The sequence below is a fragment of the Sitodiplosis mosellana genome, unplaced genomic scaffold (genome assembly GCF_009176505.1).
Source record: "Sitodiplosis mosellana isolate CC-2019 unplaced genomic scaffold, AAFC_SMos_1.0 Smas_scaffold_6166, whole genome shotgun sequence".
NCBI classification, from domain to species: Eukaryota; Metazoa; Arthropoda; class Insecta; order Diptera; family Cecidomyiidae; genus Sitodiplosis; species Sitodiplosis mosellana.
The window spans coordinates 1,814,588-1,828,822 of NW_022601407.1; the positions used below are offsets into that span (position 1 = coordinate 1,814,588).

General features: G+C 33.7%; 1 protein-coding gene across 1 annotated transcript; it reads right to left on the reverse strand.

The window, feature by feature from the left end:
- Positions 1-9,025: 9,025 nt before the first annotated feature.
- On the reverse strand, positions 9,026-13,189 carry LOC129574987 (pantothenate synthetase-like). Its single transcript, XM_055457724.1, has 2 exons — positions 12,620-13,189; positions 9,026-12,546 (listed from the first exon to the last, which is right to left on the reverse strand). Exon 2 carries the CDS (start codon positions 12,483-12,485, stop codon positions 11,625-11,627), a length of 861 nt encoding a protein of 286 aa, XP_055313699.1. The 5' UTR covers positions 12,486-12,546; positions 12,620-13,189; the 3' UTR covers positions 9,026-11,624.
- Positions 13,190-14,235: the final 1,046 nt, after the last annotated feature.

Below are 14,235 nucleotides of genomic sequence, written 5' to 3' on the forward strand. Positions count from 1 at the left end.
AAATTTTATTTCGGATTTTCATTTTATTTAAAACAGAAGATAAATCTAATGTGGATCAGGGCTCTGAAATTGACTGGATTCGCCCGCTTGAATATATTTGAATCGTGCTTAATAGAGTCAAGAGCAATCGTCAGTACTCTTTGTGAATGTTATCTCTTCTCATCGAAATTCACACTGCCTTACAACATCAAACCAATGAAATGACTGTCCACTTGGTTGTATGAATGCACTTTATCGGTACAATGTACGTATGTTTCTCAAACCAAACAAAATGGTCAATAATTCGGATCCTGTGCATATTTCCCTAAATATTTTCAAACAAACCAACAGTCTTTCGGACGAGAAAAAGTTATTGATTCTGTAAATAGGAACACAATGTAACTTTCTTGCTGCTAAGCTTCTTAGACTGCTTCAGTTACGATATAGCGTTGTTCAAGCTATTTGCTGGTGAGTTTCTCGGTAAATAGGTGAACCGATGTATATTGTTCTAAAAAGAATCGAAAACAAAATAGGGAAAGGAGTTATTGGAGTCTACTGTACTTGACTAAGTAAAAAGTATTCCAGTGCTTCTGATTGTCGTTGATGTCGTGTGCTGCAAGTCTGGTCTATGGAAATTGACTGACAACAACATTTAGTTGTTTTCCAACGAAGTTTAGAGTTTAAAATAAATAAAACAAAGCGACTGAAATGAAACTCAACAACACAAAAAGCGATTTCATTTCGCGTTTCTCGTTCGTTTTTCATTTAGTTCAAGAAATTTATTGAACATGAGATGGGAACTATTGTAATGTTTTCCTGGTCTAATATTGCCAAAATATGCTTTGTGGTTAGATTATGCGAAATATTTTCTTCATTGAAGCCAACTCATACCAAAATTATGTAGAGAACAGAATGGCCATAAATTATTATGTGGCCAATTTTACTTTGCCTACCTGAGATTGCTGCGTCTACGTATCGAATGGAACCAAAATATATTTAAACGAAATCGAATAAAATCGAGGCTTCAACCACACCAAAAATCCTAAATACGATTACAATTCATTGATATTGCATGAGCATCAAAAGAATTCATTTTTCAGCTGTATCTATTGTGGGGTGCTTACAAAATAAAGTAGTCCCAGGAAAAGTATCTTTTCAAACAATGCATCAAGTCAAAATTTATGGCTCTGATAAATAAAAAGGAGCTACGATGCTCAAATGACAATATACCAATAAAAATATTTTTTTTTCGAATTCATTGGATGTCCTTTATTGAAATGTCAACGAGCAGCTATCTTAAAATTCAACTTCGATCTAAAAACAATTTAATAGATAAAATTGTGTGAAACATTTGCTACTTTCATCTCAAGGACTTCATTCGATAGATTAATTCATTGCAGTGAAAAGATTTGCAAACAAAAGAAATTTTATCATCTCAAAAACATCAGAAATTCATACATATATCTTGTACGTGTGTCGATGCAAACGTACGCAATCATATCAGAACAGCATGGAATTACCAGGGTTCGACCAGAAATAAAATACTATTGGTTCTCCAGTTGGTTGTTTTCATCTCTATACAATGTGACAATTATTCAGAAAATGAACAATAATCAAATGAAAACGGACGATGGCCTGTAGTAGTCAAACACATTTTATTTCAAGTTTTAGATTTTTCAAGTTCTTTTTTACTCTTTTATTGTCTGTATTGGGGTATACAAAACATTATTTTGACGCCATTTTTATAGACATATCGTATTTTGCTTGCAACATCTTTATCGTTGTCACCTTTGTTGTTTAAAATAATCCATTAATTTTTACTGAATTTTTTTTTCAGGGACCTACCACAGTGCAGTAATACAATCATGTGCTACTTTATTCATGGAGCTCATATATTTGAATGGTTTGGAGCGAAAATGTAATACAGAAAAGTTGAGCGGAAAAATGTCAAATGAAAAGGGATAGCTATATAGTTCACTATAGTTTACTATACAGTTTACTATATAGCTATCCCTTTTCCGCTCATTCATCATCGACATTTTTCCGCTCAACTTTTCTGTATTACATTTTCGCTCCGAATAATTCATTTCATCCCATTATGACTTCATGTTTCAGCTCTGTCCAACTGTTTATTCTATCAACCATCAATAGAGATTTGGTATGATAACAAGCATAATATTAATAAAGAAGAACAATGTGCACGTTGATGATGAGCCGCAAACGATGAAATCGACCACTCTGTTTGGTTTTCAAAAACGAAAATTTGGTATTATTGTCTACTATTTCTTTGTAGATCGACGAAATTTTTTATTGCATTTTTCAAAAAATTACACTATCGAAAGTAATATCTGTTTCCTCTGTAGAAGCAACTTTACGTTTCAAAGACATAAATTTTATTTTCCAAGTTGATGTCTACGAAAGTAATGTGAAAAGTATTGTATGTTGGATGTGGTATACAGACTCCTGAATACCAGATGTTTTACTATAAACAACATTAGTTGTACAATATTTATGTGCGGAGGATATATGAGTATGTCTCTTGTAACTACATGGTAGATTGGACATTTTCTGACGACATTTTCTAGGGTGATAACTGTTATTGAATAGACATTTCTAATAAGACAATTATTTTTAATAATATCAGTGCATATCGCGCGCTGAATTCATGAACGGCCACAAGTTTTCTTTCTGATTGACCATTTAAAACAACTAAAGGTCCGTTCGTTTGTACGAACAGTCCCTAGAACTACATCTCTAGATAAGTCAAGCGTGAAATGTGTAGACTGGAAGTTCACTCAATTTTTTTTAGTGATTTGAATTCAAGTGTAAAAAGCAATGTGTATGTTGTTGGAAATTCAGAGCTCAGCGGTGTACTGTTTCTGGAACTTGAAGTGAATATCAAACGAAATATAAGTGGGATAAATGTAAATTGGTAGTCATTTATCAGTATACACACGGCTATGCATTTGTCATCAAACACCTTTTGTCGATTTCTTCTGATGTTTTTATTCAAGCGCATTTATATTCGTTTAAATAGTTACACATTTTGAGCGCGAGCACACTTCGTGTTAACGATGTTTTAATAAACCACTGACTGTGTGCAACCCTATATATGAAACACTTAGTTGGGCAATGCCGTGACTGTAATTGCTATTGAGCACAGACATTGTCGACTTGGAAATTCCGCTTATTTTTAGCCATTTGATATATGAAACTCGCATGAAATTCGAAAGAGCAGCCATACCATACTTCGAAATTAAAGTCGAAGCAACGAGAAAGTAAAAAGGGGACAATTCAAAGAATAAATAAATGCATATCAATGAATGCGCGTGCTCATAGAGCATAGAGCCATAAAATGAGAATATATGTGCGTTGGATAATCATCCCAGCATTTTGGTATTAGTTTTTTTTAAACACATACATTGACTAAAATGATGCAATCGAAGTAAATGTTCGTTTGAAGAATATAGAAGCATAAACGCACTTCTTTTTTTTTTAAATATGTGTCATCTGTTATTAGAACATATTTGTGGTTGTGATCAACAGTCATGCTGATACATTCAACATGTTTCGACCAGTTGATGTGATAAGATGGAAAGTTTTAGACTGCATGACTGATGTTGACACAGCTTGACATGGTGATATAATCTACGAGAGTTTTTTTTATATATACAGTGCCGTGCAAAAGTTTGAGTACGACTATAAAATCCATATTTCAATGACTTTTTGTCCCATTCAACCCAAATAAGGGTTTTAATCTGATCCAATTTTTTCAAACGGCCGTTTCTTGGCCATGTTATATGTTGTTGGAAAGGTCTTGAGGAGTGCATGTGAATTCTGGTGTAAAACATTCAAATTGTTGGCCATTTGGCCAAGATATGGCCGTTTGAAAAAATTGGCCGTTTCATTTTACCATTTTCCAACGGCCATATCTTGGTCAAATGCCGGCCGATTTTGATGTTTGAGGCCAAAAATGAAAGACCTATTTTTCAAGACCTTTCCAGTGATGTACATTACTTTTTGATCCGTTGGCCCGTTAAAAAACTCATTTTTGGCCGCCATTTATTAATGGCCAAAAATGGCCAAAGGCCGGCCAAATGTTGTCCTCAAAATCAGATTAAAACCCTTATTTGGGTTGAACGGGACAAAAAGACATTGAAATATGGATTTTATAGTCGTACTCAAACTTTTGCACGGCACTGTATATATTTATATAGGTTATCCCACGTGCATTTTGTTATGTTTATACGTGCACTACCCTGCAAATGTGTGTAAATATTGAAATTTTATATAGTGTTTGAGCAACCTATGAAAACTAAACCAGTAAAACAAAACGATTTCACCTCAATTTTATTACGAATTCAAGCGCAATGCATCAATTATAAGAAAAATACTGAATTTTCAATGGTTTCCAAAATGGTAGATGTTGCATGAGAAGTGAAGCATGCCATATCAAATTGAAATAGATATAGCTCAGGGCCTCGTAAATGTTTTTCAGTATAACGTTGACTTAGTCTTCATCTTCATAAGTTGCTAAAACACAGTACAAAAGTATTATTTGATTCAATGAAATATTTAGAATAAATCCAGGAGTTGTATATATTCAACTTCGCTCTATGGTCACAATGGTTCGGGTTTTCTGTTTAAGCGTACAGTTTGGAGTTTTATAACCTTGGAACTTCAACGTTTTTTCTAACAAATTTTGCACTTTGTAGATTTTGTAGTGTCAATGGGATTCATGTTGAATATATAGCGTGTAATAATCAGTAATCGACTTTTACACCAAGCCATTTAACTGGATTATACGATTTTATGTATTATTTTAAGAAATTTACGCGATACCATCGTATCTAATCAGATATTATTTAAATTGAAAATATAAAATTTTAAATACACTATATTCAGAGTGTAAATTTGGAGGGAACTAATTTAATTTAAGTAACGGTCTTCTGCTAGGATGGACGCAGATGTTTCTTCAAATAGCCATGGTTAAATAGAGCAAAATTATAGCATTGTTTAAAATTGATACAAATGGATCTGGAATCCATTCGAATCCAAAACTAAAATGACAAGAAAAAAAAACTTGCGAAAAGGCGCCGCCGCGGTCAAACTTCACACAGCCTACCGAACAAAGCGATTTTATTCCATAGAATGGTCATAAAAATTAGATAGTCTTTAGGACAGTACACATGTAATTCTTTTGTAATACGATGTTCAGAAATTCATTTATCTTTTGTTTTCTCTTTTCATGGTAGATTGTTTTTCGATGACCGAAGCCGAAGTAGAATACGATTCGAATGTATTTTTTTCTTCGATACAATTTGCCAAAATAAAAGGTTTGCCGAAACGCACCTAGAATAATAAAAATAACCGAATTGTAACACAATAGATTTTTACACTTTTATTTCTAGCACCATATCTTTTTGCAAAAGAATACATACATAGAAGCTGCAACATGTACGACAATTGATACCAATAACATATGAGACAAAGGGAATAACACAAATAGAAGAAAAATGAGCCACAACACCTTTATATTGTTTATCACCTATTCTTACACCAAATCGTACTTCTAATTACGGTTGTCAGAGTCGATCGACTTACACCTTTCGCTTTGTTCTTGACTGCCGCATATACTAGATTCGTAGATTCGTACAATGTGCAACTTCGATCGCATTTCAAGAAAAAGAGTAAAGACGCAAGAGAAATGAAACAATTTCAAGGAATAAACTATTCAGAAACCAAACAATAAATCCCAAGATTGTTGTGATGCGCACACAATATTTTATACCTATTCAATTGGCACGGTAGCTAATTTATCATTTGGTCAAAAGATTTGTCCGCCTCAACGGCACCAATGTGCACTCTTGCGGCTCTATCGAGTTCCATTTAAAATTATAATTTGACGCTAGAAAAAACAACAACAAAAGTACTCGGAATACTATTGAGCTGCGTAGTATCACACTCCGAATTTAAATTAAAAAATAATTCGTTCTTTGAGTGGCGCAAATGAAAGTGTCTGCCATTCGAAAAACGACATTATAGCAAATGCGTTGAATAAAGCGAGGGAATGGAATAGCGTATGCACAAAAACCAAATACTACACACACACATATAATTATTGCCCATGCGTATATATACATCCGACAGAGGCATTGTTAATGTGCCTGAGTCTTACGTGGAAAAACATAACAGATCACCCCATGGAGCAGTCAAGAACATAAAACAAACGGCATAAACGAGCACTGCTGATAATTGCTTCAATGACAGCAAATGAAAAAAAAAATGGGAAAGAAAATACAACTGAAAGCACAGAAAGAAAAGGAACGATAATGCTTGTTGTGTTTGGTCAAAATAAATTTCGAATAGAAACGAAACAGATAATAATACTTTGAACACCTTTAAGGCTGTATTTTCATCTGATATTATTTTTCGACCCTTGAGCCGAGTAGTTTTTTTTTCGTTTTTCTATACACAGCATGCATGGAGTTGTCTGTGAATTCAAGGTATTATGTCTATTTCGTTTGCTATTTTTGGCCTTTCTTTTTCTGATGACCGTTTGGGGTAATTTATAGTTCTTCTTTGCTAGTCGATCGATTTTGTTGCCTGTGTTTGTATTTGGGTGCTTGTGATTGCTTTAAAACAAGGCAACGGCAAGTCTGTAATGGACCATATCGAATACGACCAACATGTTCATCCATGGAAATGGACCCTGAAAATATCATTTTCGCGTTTCGATGAGACAAAAGATACATGGATGTAAAGTATCACTATCAGTTGATAAAATGACACAATGATTTCTTCTCTAGAATTTGTGAAAAAAAAATTGCTTGAAATCCAATAGTGTGGTGACTTATAGTATATAATAATCACATTTTTATTTTCCACAATAGACGAATTATTATCCTCCTGCTGTTGACACCCGGGTAAGTGCCCTTTTTTATCTCTCGTACTGTCTTTTTTTTATAGTTCTGGGTTTTGCACAGAAATTCGAAGGAAAAAAAACATAGTAAAAGTCATAAAGCTATAATTGCTCTTTCTCTTCATGCTGTCTATCCAAGGAAATGGCCATCTCGCTATGGAAATTTGAAAGAGGCACGTGAATAAAATGAGGAAGAACACTTTACGGAAACCAACACTCATTTCAACGCATTCATAGTTTCTTTTGTGACTGCACTTTTCTATAATTCTACTTGATAAAGGAGTTAACAGCACGTTAACTCAGTGAGGACATGGCGAGGATTAATTTTGCGTAGTCCTTCGAAAAACGCATATTCATGCACAAGGCTACACCTCCAGACAATAAATTTTTGGAAAAATATAAGACATCAAACTGATTCTATAAAAGACATTCATCCTTGAATGTAATATAAGGAAAAGTAATTTACGAAACGCAAGCTACATTTGTGTCGCTCAGTGTGGCGACCGTAATCACATGAATAATAAGCAGTTGAAATGATTGAAAGACAAGACAATGTAAATCTGTGTATGCCAGAACATATTCTTTTCATTATTCCAAATGTCAAGATTTCGAATAATTTTTGGTATTGCTCATGCTATTTTCGTATGCAATAAATGGCATGAATAAATGTTTGGAATTCATTCAATTTCGATCTGAGGTAATTCGGTACAACGATTTTTTCCCGTAATTAATTTCGATTTTACTTTGATGTGAAGAAAAAAAAAATTCAGAATAGCTGCTTCTTTGATCTAGACACTAACCGATACTAACACCCAACTACACAAAAAGCGCCAATGCATATTCCCAAAAAAAATTAGAGCGTAAAAAACCGAATTTTGTTTTTTTTTCTTTCTATTTTGCGATGTTCGTTCTCTTTCTTTTCAAATTGCTGCATAGTATAATATATCAAAAGGTCCCGCCACACATCACACATATATGGTTTATCCCTTGGTTTGTGGGATTGCAAACGTTATTCACACTTCATACACACATATATTCTTAGAAATGTGCCACGCAGAACTAAATCCATAGAAAAAACCGTCAATCCACTTAGGCACAAAAAATGAAGAAACTATCTTCTCTGTGCCGATGAGCATAAATGTACACGCTAAAAACTGGCGCTAAAAGAATTTGGAACCGTACTAAGAGAGATTTTCGGTTGGATTGTGGTTTTCGAAGCAAACAACAAAAATTAAATTGCTTTAAAGATGAAAACCGAAAATATTTGGATGAGATTGTGAATGTAACCATGAAATTTCAATCCTAAATACCATAGTTAATCCATAATAGAAATGAAGAATCGAAAAGACTAATAAGAAAAATTGTGGAAAATAAGGAGTTTACCGGTATATCGTATATGTAATCAAATAATAGAAAAAAATAATATACCAATAAGCTGGTAAGGCAAAATCTAAGCAAAATACTATGGATAAAAAAGACACGGAATAAACTACCTAAGTCGGCAAAACAAGGAGCAACAATCATGAGATTAAACTAATTTGTTTTGCTTACCCGTCGTTCATTTATGTCCGTGAAAAGTGAAAACTATGCAGGGTGGGCTAGTTTTTGTACAAGAAAAAAAAATGCCGCAAAAATACGATTACTGTGAGGTCATTAGAATTGAATCAATGCCAAAATAGGGAATTTGTCATTCGGACAACTATTAAGCACAACAACTGCACAAAACTGCTCCGCTGCTATTTATATGTTCAATTTGAAATCTATATTCACAATAGAAATTACGCGCGTTTTTGTTCAATTTTTGTGAAATTTTTACTTTTGATCATATTTATTTAATGAATGAATTATTTAAAATTGTAAATAACAAATGTGTAGAGAAAATCGATAATACTAATAGCATGACGAAAAACCAAATGTTATAACCTACGAAAGTTGGATTTTTAAACTTACAGAGAATTTGAACTTGTATACAATATAAATCACATAGAAATTAGAGTAAATTTTTTGCATCAACTTTCGCTTTTTACTATTAACAAAATATGAAAACCTCAAAAAGTCGATTTGATTGATCATATCGATATCTGTAAGGACACAAGAAAATGAAAATCGATTGAAGTACAGAAACAAAGAATTCCTTTTCCTATAACTCGAATCCAACCGCCTAATAGAGCTGCTCACGAACACGAACTGTTCGAGTTCGTTCGAGTTCGTTCGAGCTTGGGCGGCGCCTATCTTGGACTTAATGACTTTGCATATCATATCACCATTGCTGGTTTATCAATTTTTGTTTCACCCAATGATTCAAGTTGCATAATTTTCTTAAAATAATTTTAAAGTGAAACTCAAACTAAGTTTCTATCTCGTTTAGGCTCAAGACGCATTTTTTGACATAGCATTTTCGCCCTTGTTCTCTACCTGTAAAGTAATGGCAAACGACTCAAGGAACAACAATAGAACAATTATTCATTGTTTTTGTTTTTATGCTGCTTAGAACGGCTATTGAAAATAAACACCTTGGGGCTGTGATTCCGTTTTAAATTCATTTCTATCTTCAAAGTATAGGGGAAAAAATGGTTCGGCACATAATGGAATAGAAGTTGACAATAGAACTGAACAGACGTATTTGTTCGTTTTAGTTCGTAGTTCCTGTTGAACGTATACATGCGATGAACAATGTATCACGGATGTGACTTCAACTCACAGAGACGATTTTGGGATATCTGTACATATACCTTGAGGTCATTTGCCTGCTAGATAGATAGTGACATATGATTTTGGACTCTTTATTGTGTCACATCCTGTAACACAGATAATTGTAAATATAAAAGAAGAAATGATCAATTCATTATCATCATGACTGCAGCCCAATGACAATGATATTGATTATTTATCGTTTATTTCCTAGGCAATTGTTTAGCATAATGGATACTATCCACACTGTTGTGAAGCCTACGGAAATATGATTCGACTGAAAAAAATGGTACGTATTTTAAAGAATTGAACCACACGTATTAATAGAAAACTTCCGTTCATTTGTGTTTTTTATATGGCACCTGAAATTGAATTCAACAGAAAAATACTCTGCAACAACAACAAAATTGTGTCTCTATGATTTTACTTTGTTAAACTAGATACATCGATGGTAAATTTGTCAGTTGATGATAAAATGGAACAAATTACCTGAAAATTGTGGCCAAAAATACATTGTGAGAAAGATGCGAAGCAAAAATGTGGGAGAAAAATACAGTAAATCATGAAATCGGATTCTCAAATCCAACGTAAAAAATTTCATGATTTTCTATGTATCACAATCTATTAAAACTTATGTCTTTTCAACGGTTGATAACTTTTCTCAAATCTAATAGTTGGCTCAGGAGTTATGGGATTCAATTAAATGTAAGCATTTGGTCCATACCTAAATAAGGCTCGAATTGAAGAAATTAAACTCTTTCTTCTGAACATTTAGCTAAGCTCAATAAATCTTTCTTTCGGTCCAAATAAAATGTGATTGATTGATAACAGTATCACCTTCGTTGGGAACGGCAATTCAATTATATTCTAAAATGGATGATATTTGTAACCGACAATTGTACAGCTGTGCATCTTTTCCGAACATAACTCATTTTTGGCAAAGAAAAATTGCCCTCTGGTCTGCGTAAAATGAATAACGGGACGGTAGTAAATCAGAAAAACGGAAAACACATTAGTTCCAAAATAGGGAAAACGCAAAGAGAATCTTAGGCCAGTTTATGACGATGACAACGACGACGACGTTCAAAGGATGCAACTGAAATCGAGAAATCATTTAGATAAATCACGTAATAATTCATCATGAAATGATTGATGAACGAAATCGAGAATAAGTTTGGCGAATGCTTGACATAATAACTAAACGATAAACAGAAACAGTGTTGGCCAGTTGTGTTCATTTTATAGGAAGCGTTTTCGGTAAACGCAAAGGATAACATAATTTGAGTAGTTTGGAGCGAAAATGTAATACAGAAAATTTGCGTGGAAAAATGTCAAATGAAAAGAGATAGCTATATAGTTCACTATAGTTTACTATACAGTTTACTATATGTATAGCTATCCTTTTCCGCTCATCGACATTTTTCCGCGCAACTTTTCTGTATTACATTTTCGCCCCCAAACTACTCATTTCCAGTGTTGGGTAATGTTAACAATTTCTGTATCTAGATAAGATGGGATTCTTTTTTATTTTGAAAAAAATTATCTAGATAAGATGCAGCATCTTATCTAAAAAAAGTATGAAGATAAGATACTATCTTATAAGTATCTAGAATATAATACATAAAAAATATATATCTAGATAAGATGAGATATTTTACTGCAAGATTAAGATAAGATAAAAGATATCATCTTATCTGTATCTTATCTAATATCTTTATCTTAACCCAACACTGCTCATTTCAAACTATATTTTTAGAAAGTTCGACGACTTTCAAATTTGGTGTGCTTTGAGAACACAATAACAATAGTTAATTAAAAATAAAGAAAAAATGTTTTGCCTAAAGTGCCATAATTGAAATTGTCCTTCCCATTTGTATTTCAATTTTTAACGAAACAAACAATTTAAAAAAATATCTCATTTGTCTATCAATTTGCCCTCAGATTTTTTGTGTGAAAATCCAACATGTTTACTTTATTGAAATTCATGTAAATATTTCATCAATGTGATAATAGAATAAATACTATAATAAATTTACTGAATTTTTGGACATGAAAACTCTAAATGGTCAATTAATCTGGTCCTTCCCAAAACTGCAGCAATCAGTGCTACACGATTTTCATCACATTCAGAAGTTGGTTCAGCCAATTCTGGAGTGCGTAGCACTGCATATTCCACTTGAAAGCCAGCCACCGCCAATGCAGCAGTTGCATCCGCTTCGATGTTAGCGCGTGAACGACCGGCTATATAGCCTTCGCGCATATCCAACAGAGTACGATAAATAATAGTGGACATCAATCGCTGTTCGGCGCTTAGGTATTGATTACGTGAACTTTTGGCCAGGCCATCCTCTTCACGAATAGTATCTGCGCCAATAATCTGTATTGGGAAATTCAATTCGGTTGTCATCTGCCTGATAACCGCAAGCTGTTGGTAGTCTTTCCGTCCGAATACAGCAATGTCTGGTTGCACCTGCAAAAATAGCCGAGCTACAACCGTGGCAACGCTATCAAAATGAGTGGGTCGATTTACAGCTTCCAGTACTTCGCTCACTCCTGGCACGTGAATCTGCGTAGTTTTGTGTATACCGAGCGGATACATTGTTTCCACTGTGGGAATCCACACTGCATCACAGCTAACTTGCTCCAGCCCCAAAATGTCGCCCTCCGGTGTACGTGGATAGCAATCAAAATCTTCATTTGGACCAAACTGTGTGGGGTTTACGAAGATAGTGGCGATAACTTTATCAGCATGTTGTCGGGCCAACGTCACCATTGAATAATGACCTTCATGGAGGTTACCCATGGTTGGTACCAGCGCTATGCGTAAGCCTTCCCGCTTCCATTGCGTGATTTTCTTTCGCATTGCGTCAAGACAGTTGAAAACCTGAACCATTATGCTTTTGACCGAATTAAAAAGGTAAGAAAATGATGTGTTCTTTTGGCTGCGATTCAAGCTGAAAATAGACAAAAATAAATCACTCACATTAGCGATATTGAATAAACGTGTTTTCATTTGAAAATTCATACAGATACAGTAATTCCAAAATTAAGATATCAATAACTGACGAAACCAGTAATTGAAATGTTACTGAAGTTTTTGGTTCATAATTCAGTCCAACGGAATTATTTTTTGCAGTTGATTTTTCTTCGATTGCACATGACACAATAGAACAAGAAATGTTTTACTTTGATTTTGGTAAGTTAAAATCGATGATTTGAATGAGTTAAAAAATAAACTTTGGTCAACTTGATGTTAAAGTCACTGTGGTTAAGATATCTCAGTCGAAAGTATCTACAGATAAGTCAGCAAACACTATTCAAAGGCAGCACAAAAAATGTAAACACATTGAACTTCAAAAACTTTTGAATAAACTCTTTCACACTTTCCCGCATTTTTGAAACAAAAATATAAATCGATAATACTTCTTTGTTGGTAACATTTGCCTTTTTTATTGTGAAAAAATGATTTTTTTGTTGATGGAACCGTCCAACCTTACATCTAATTGATTACGAATTTCTCTATTTAACTAAAAATCAATGTATGCCCAGTGAGCATTGCTCACATAATTAAACTGTCTTGTTTTTTTTGTGGAGAAACGGAGGTTCCATAGAACTGAAAAGAGTATACTCCAGCGTGAAACTTCGAATTGTTTGTTATCAGATTAGATTATTTTTTGTATGAGATCATGTCATACGAGCGATCATGTGAATGCTAACCGCCAATGATTAGACTGCAATTTTAACAAAAGATAAGTTAATCTTTAAAAAAAATGCTGAATCATTACGGTTTTATAATTTGTTTGGCTTGGCAAAGGAGAATGGCAAATTGTTGCAAAATAGTGATAAATCTTTTCTCTGAGAAAAAATGGAAATAACTATACAATATTGCCGAAGACACCTAGTCGCTGTCTTTTTCCAGTAGCGATAAAAATGACAAAAACGTGTTTTCCGCTCAATACCCACTTGTGTCACTTTTGCTCGCAACTTCATTTTTTCCTTTTTTGCTCTAAGTTTTTTTTCGTTTCATTTATCGGCAAAGAGTTCAGAAGTTGTTATTTTGTTCTTAGGCTGTCAATTGTAGTGACTCGAAAATAATTGTAGCAGTGCCTAGGATTATCGTAGTGGTCGGAATTTAATTGTAGTGACATTTTTTTGAAAACATTCTCCATTCGACAAAAACATTTGATTCATGGAAAATGCGTTTTTTGACCAAGATTTGAGTAACCCCATTTTGGAGCGGTTTTTCGATAGGCGATTACTCAAAAAAATGTTCCTACATAAAAAAGGTAAATACACTACATTAAACTACATTAAATCTACAATTGAAATTGCCCTACCCGAAGTCATTTCGGCCAATCTACCAAGATTTGAATATTCATCTAAAGTTCTAGTATCATTCGAAAGAGCATTAAAAACTCCATATTTGGTTGGTATACTCGACATTTTTCATTCGAGTGCAGACAATTTACAGGCATAACTGTGTTTTGTGCTAGTATTGAGTTCATTATTCGAGCTCACAGAATTTCAGCTTTGACCATTAAAATTTATTTTTTTTTAAAACGGGTTGATGTATTTTGTAGCTAATCACCAGCTCTTTCTTATGGATATAAATTTGTTTTGAATATTTTCAGCCATGTGGCTGA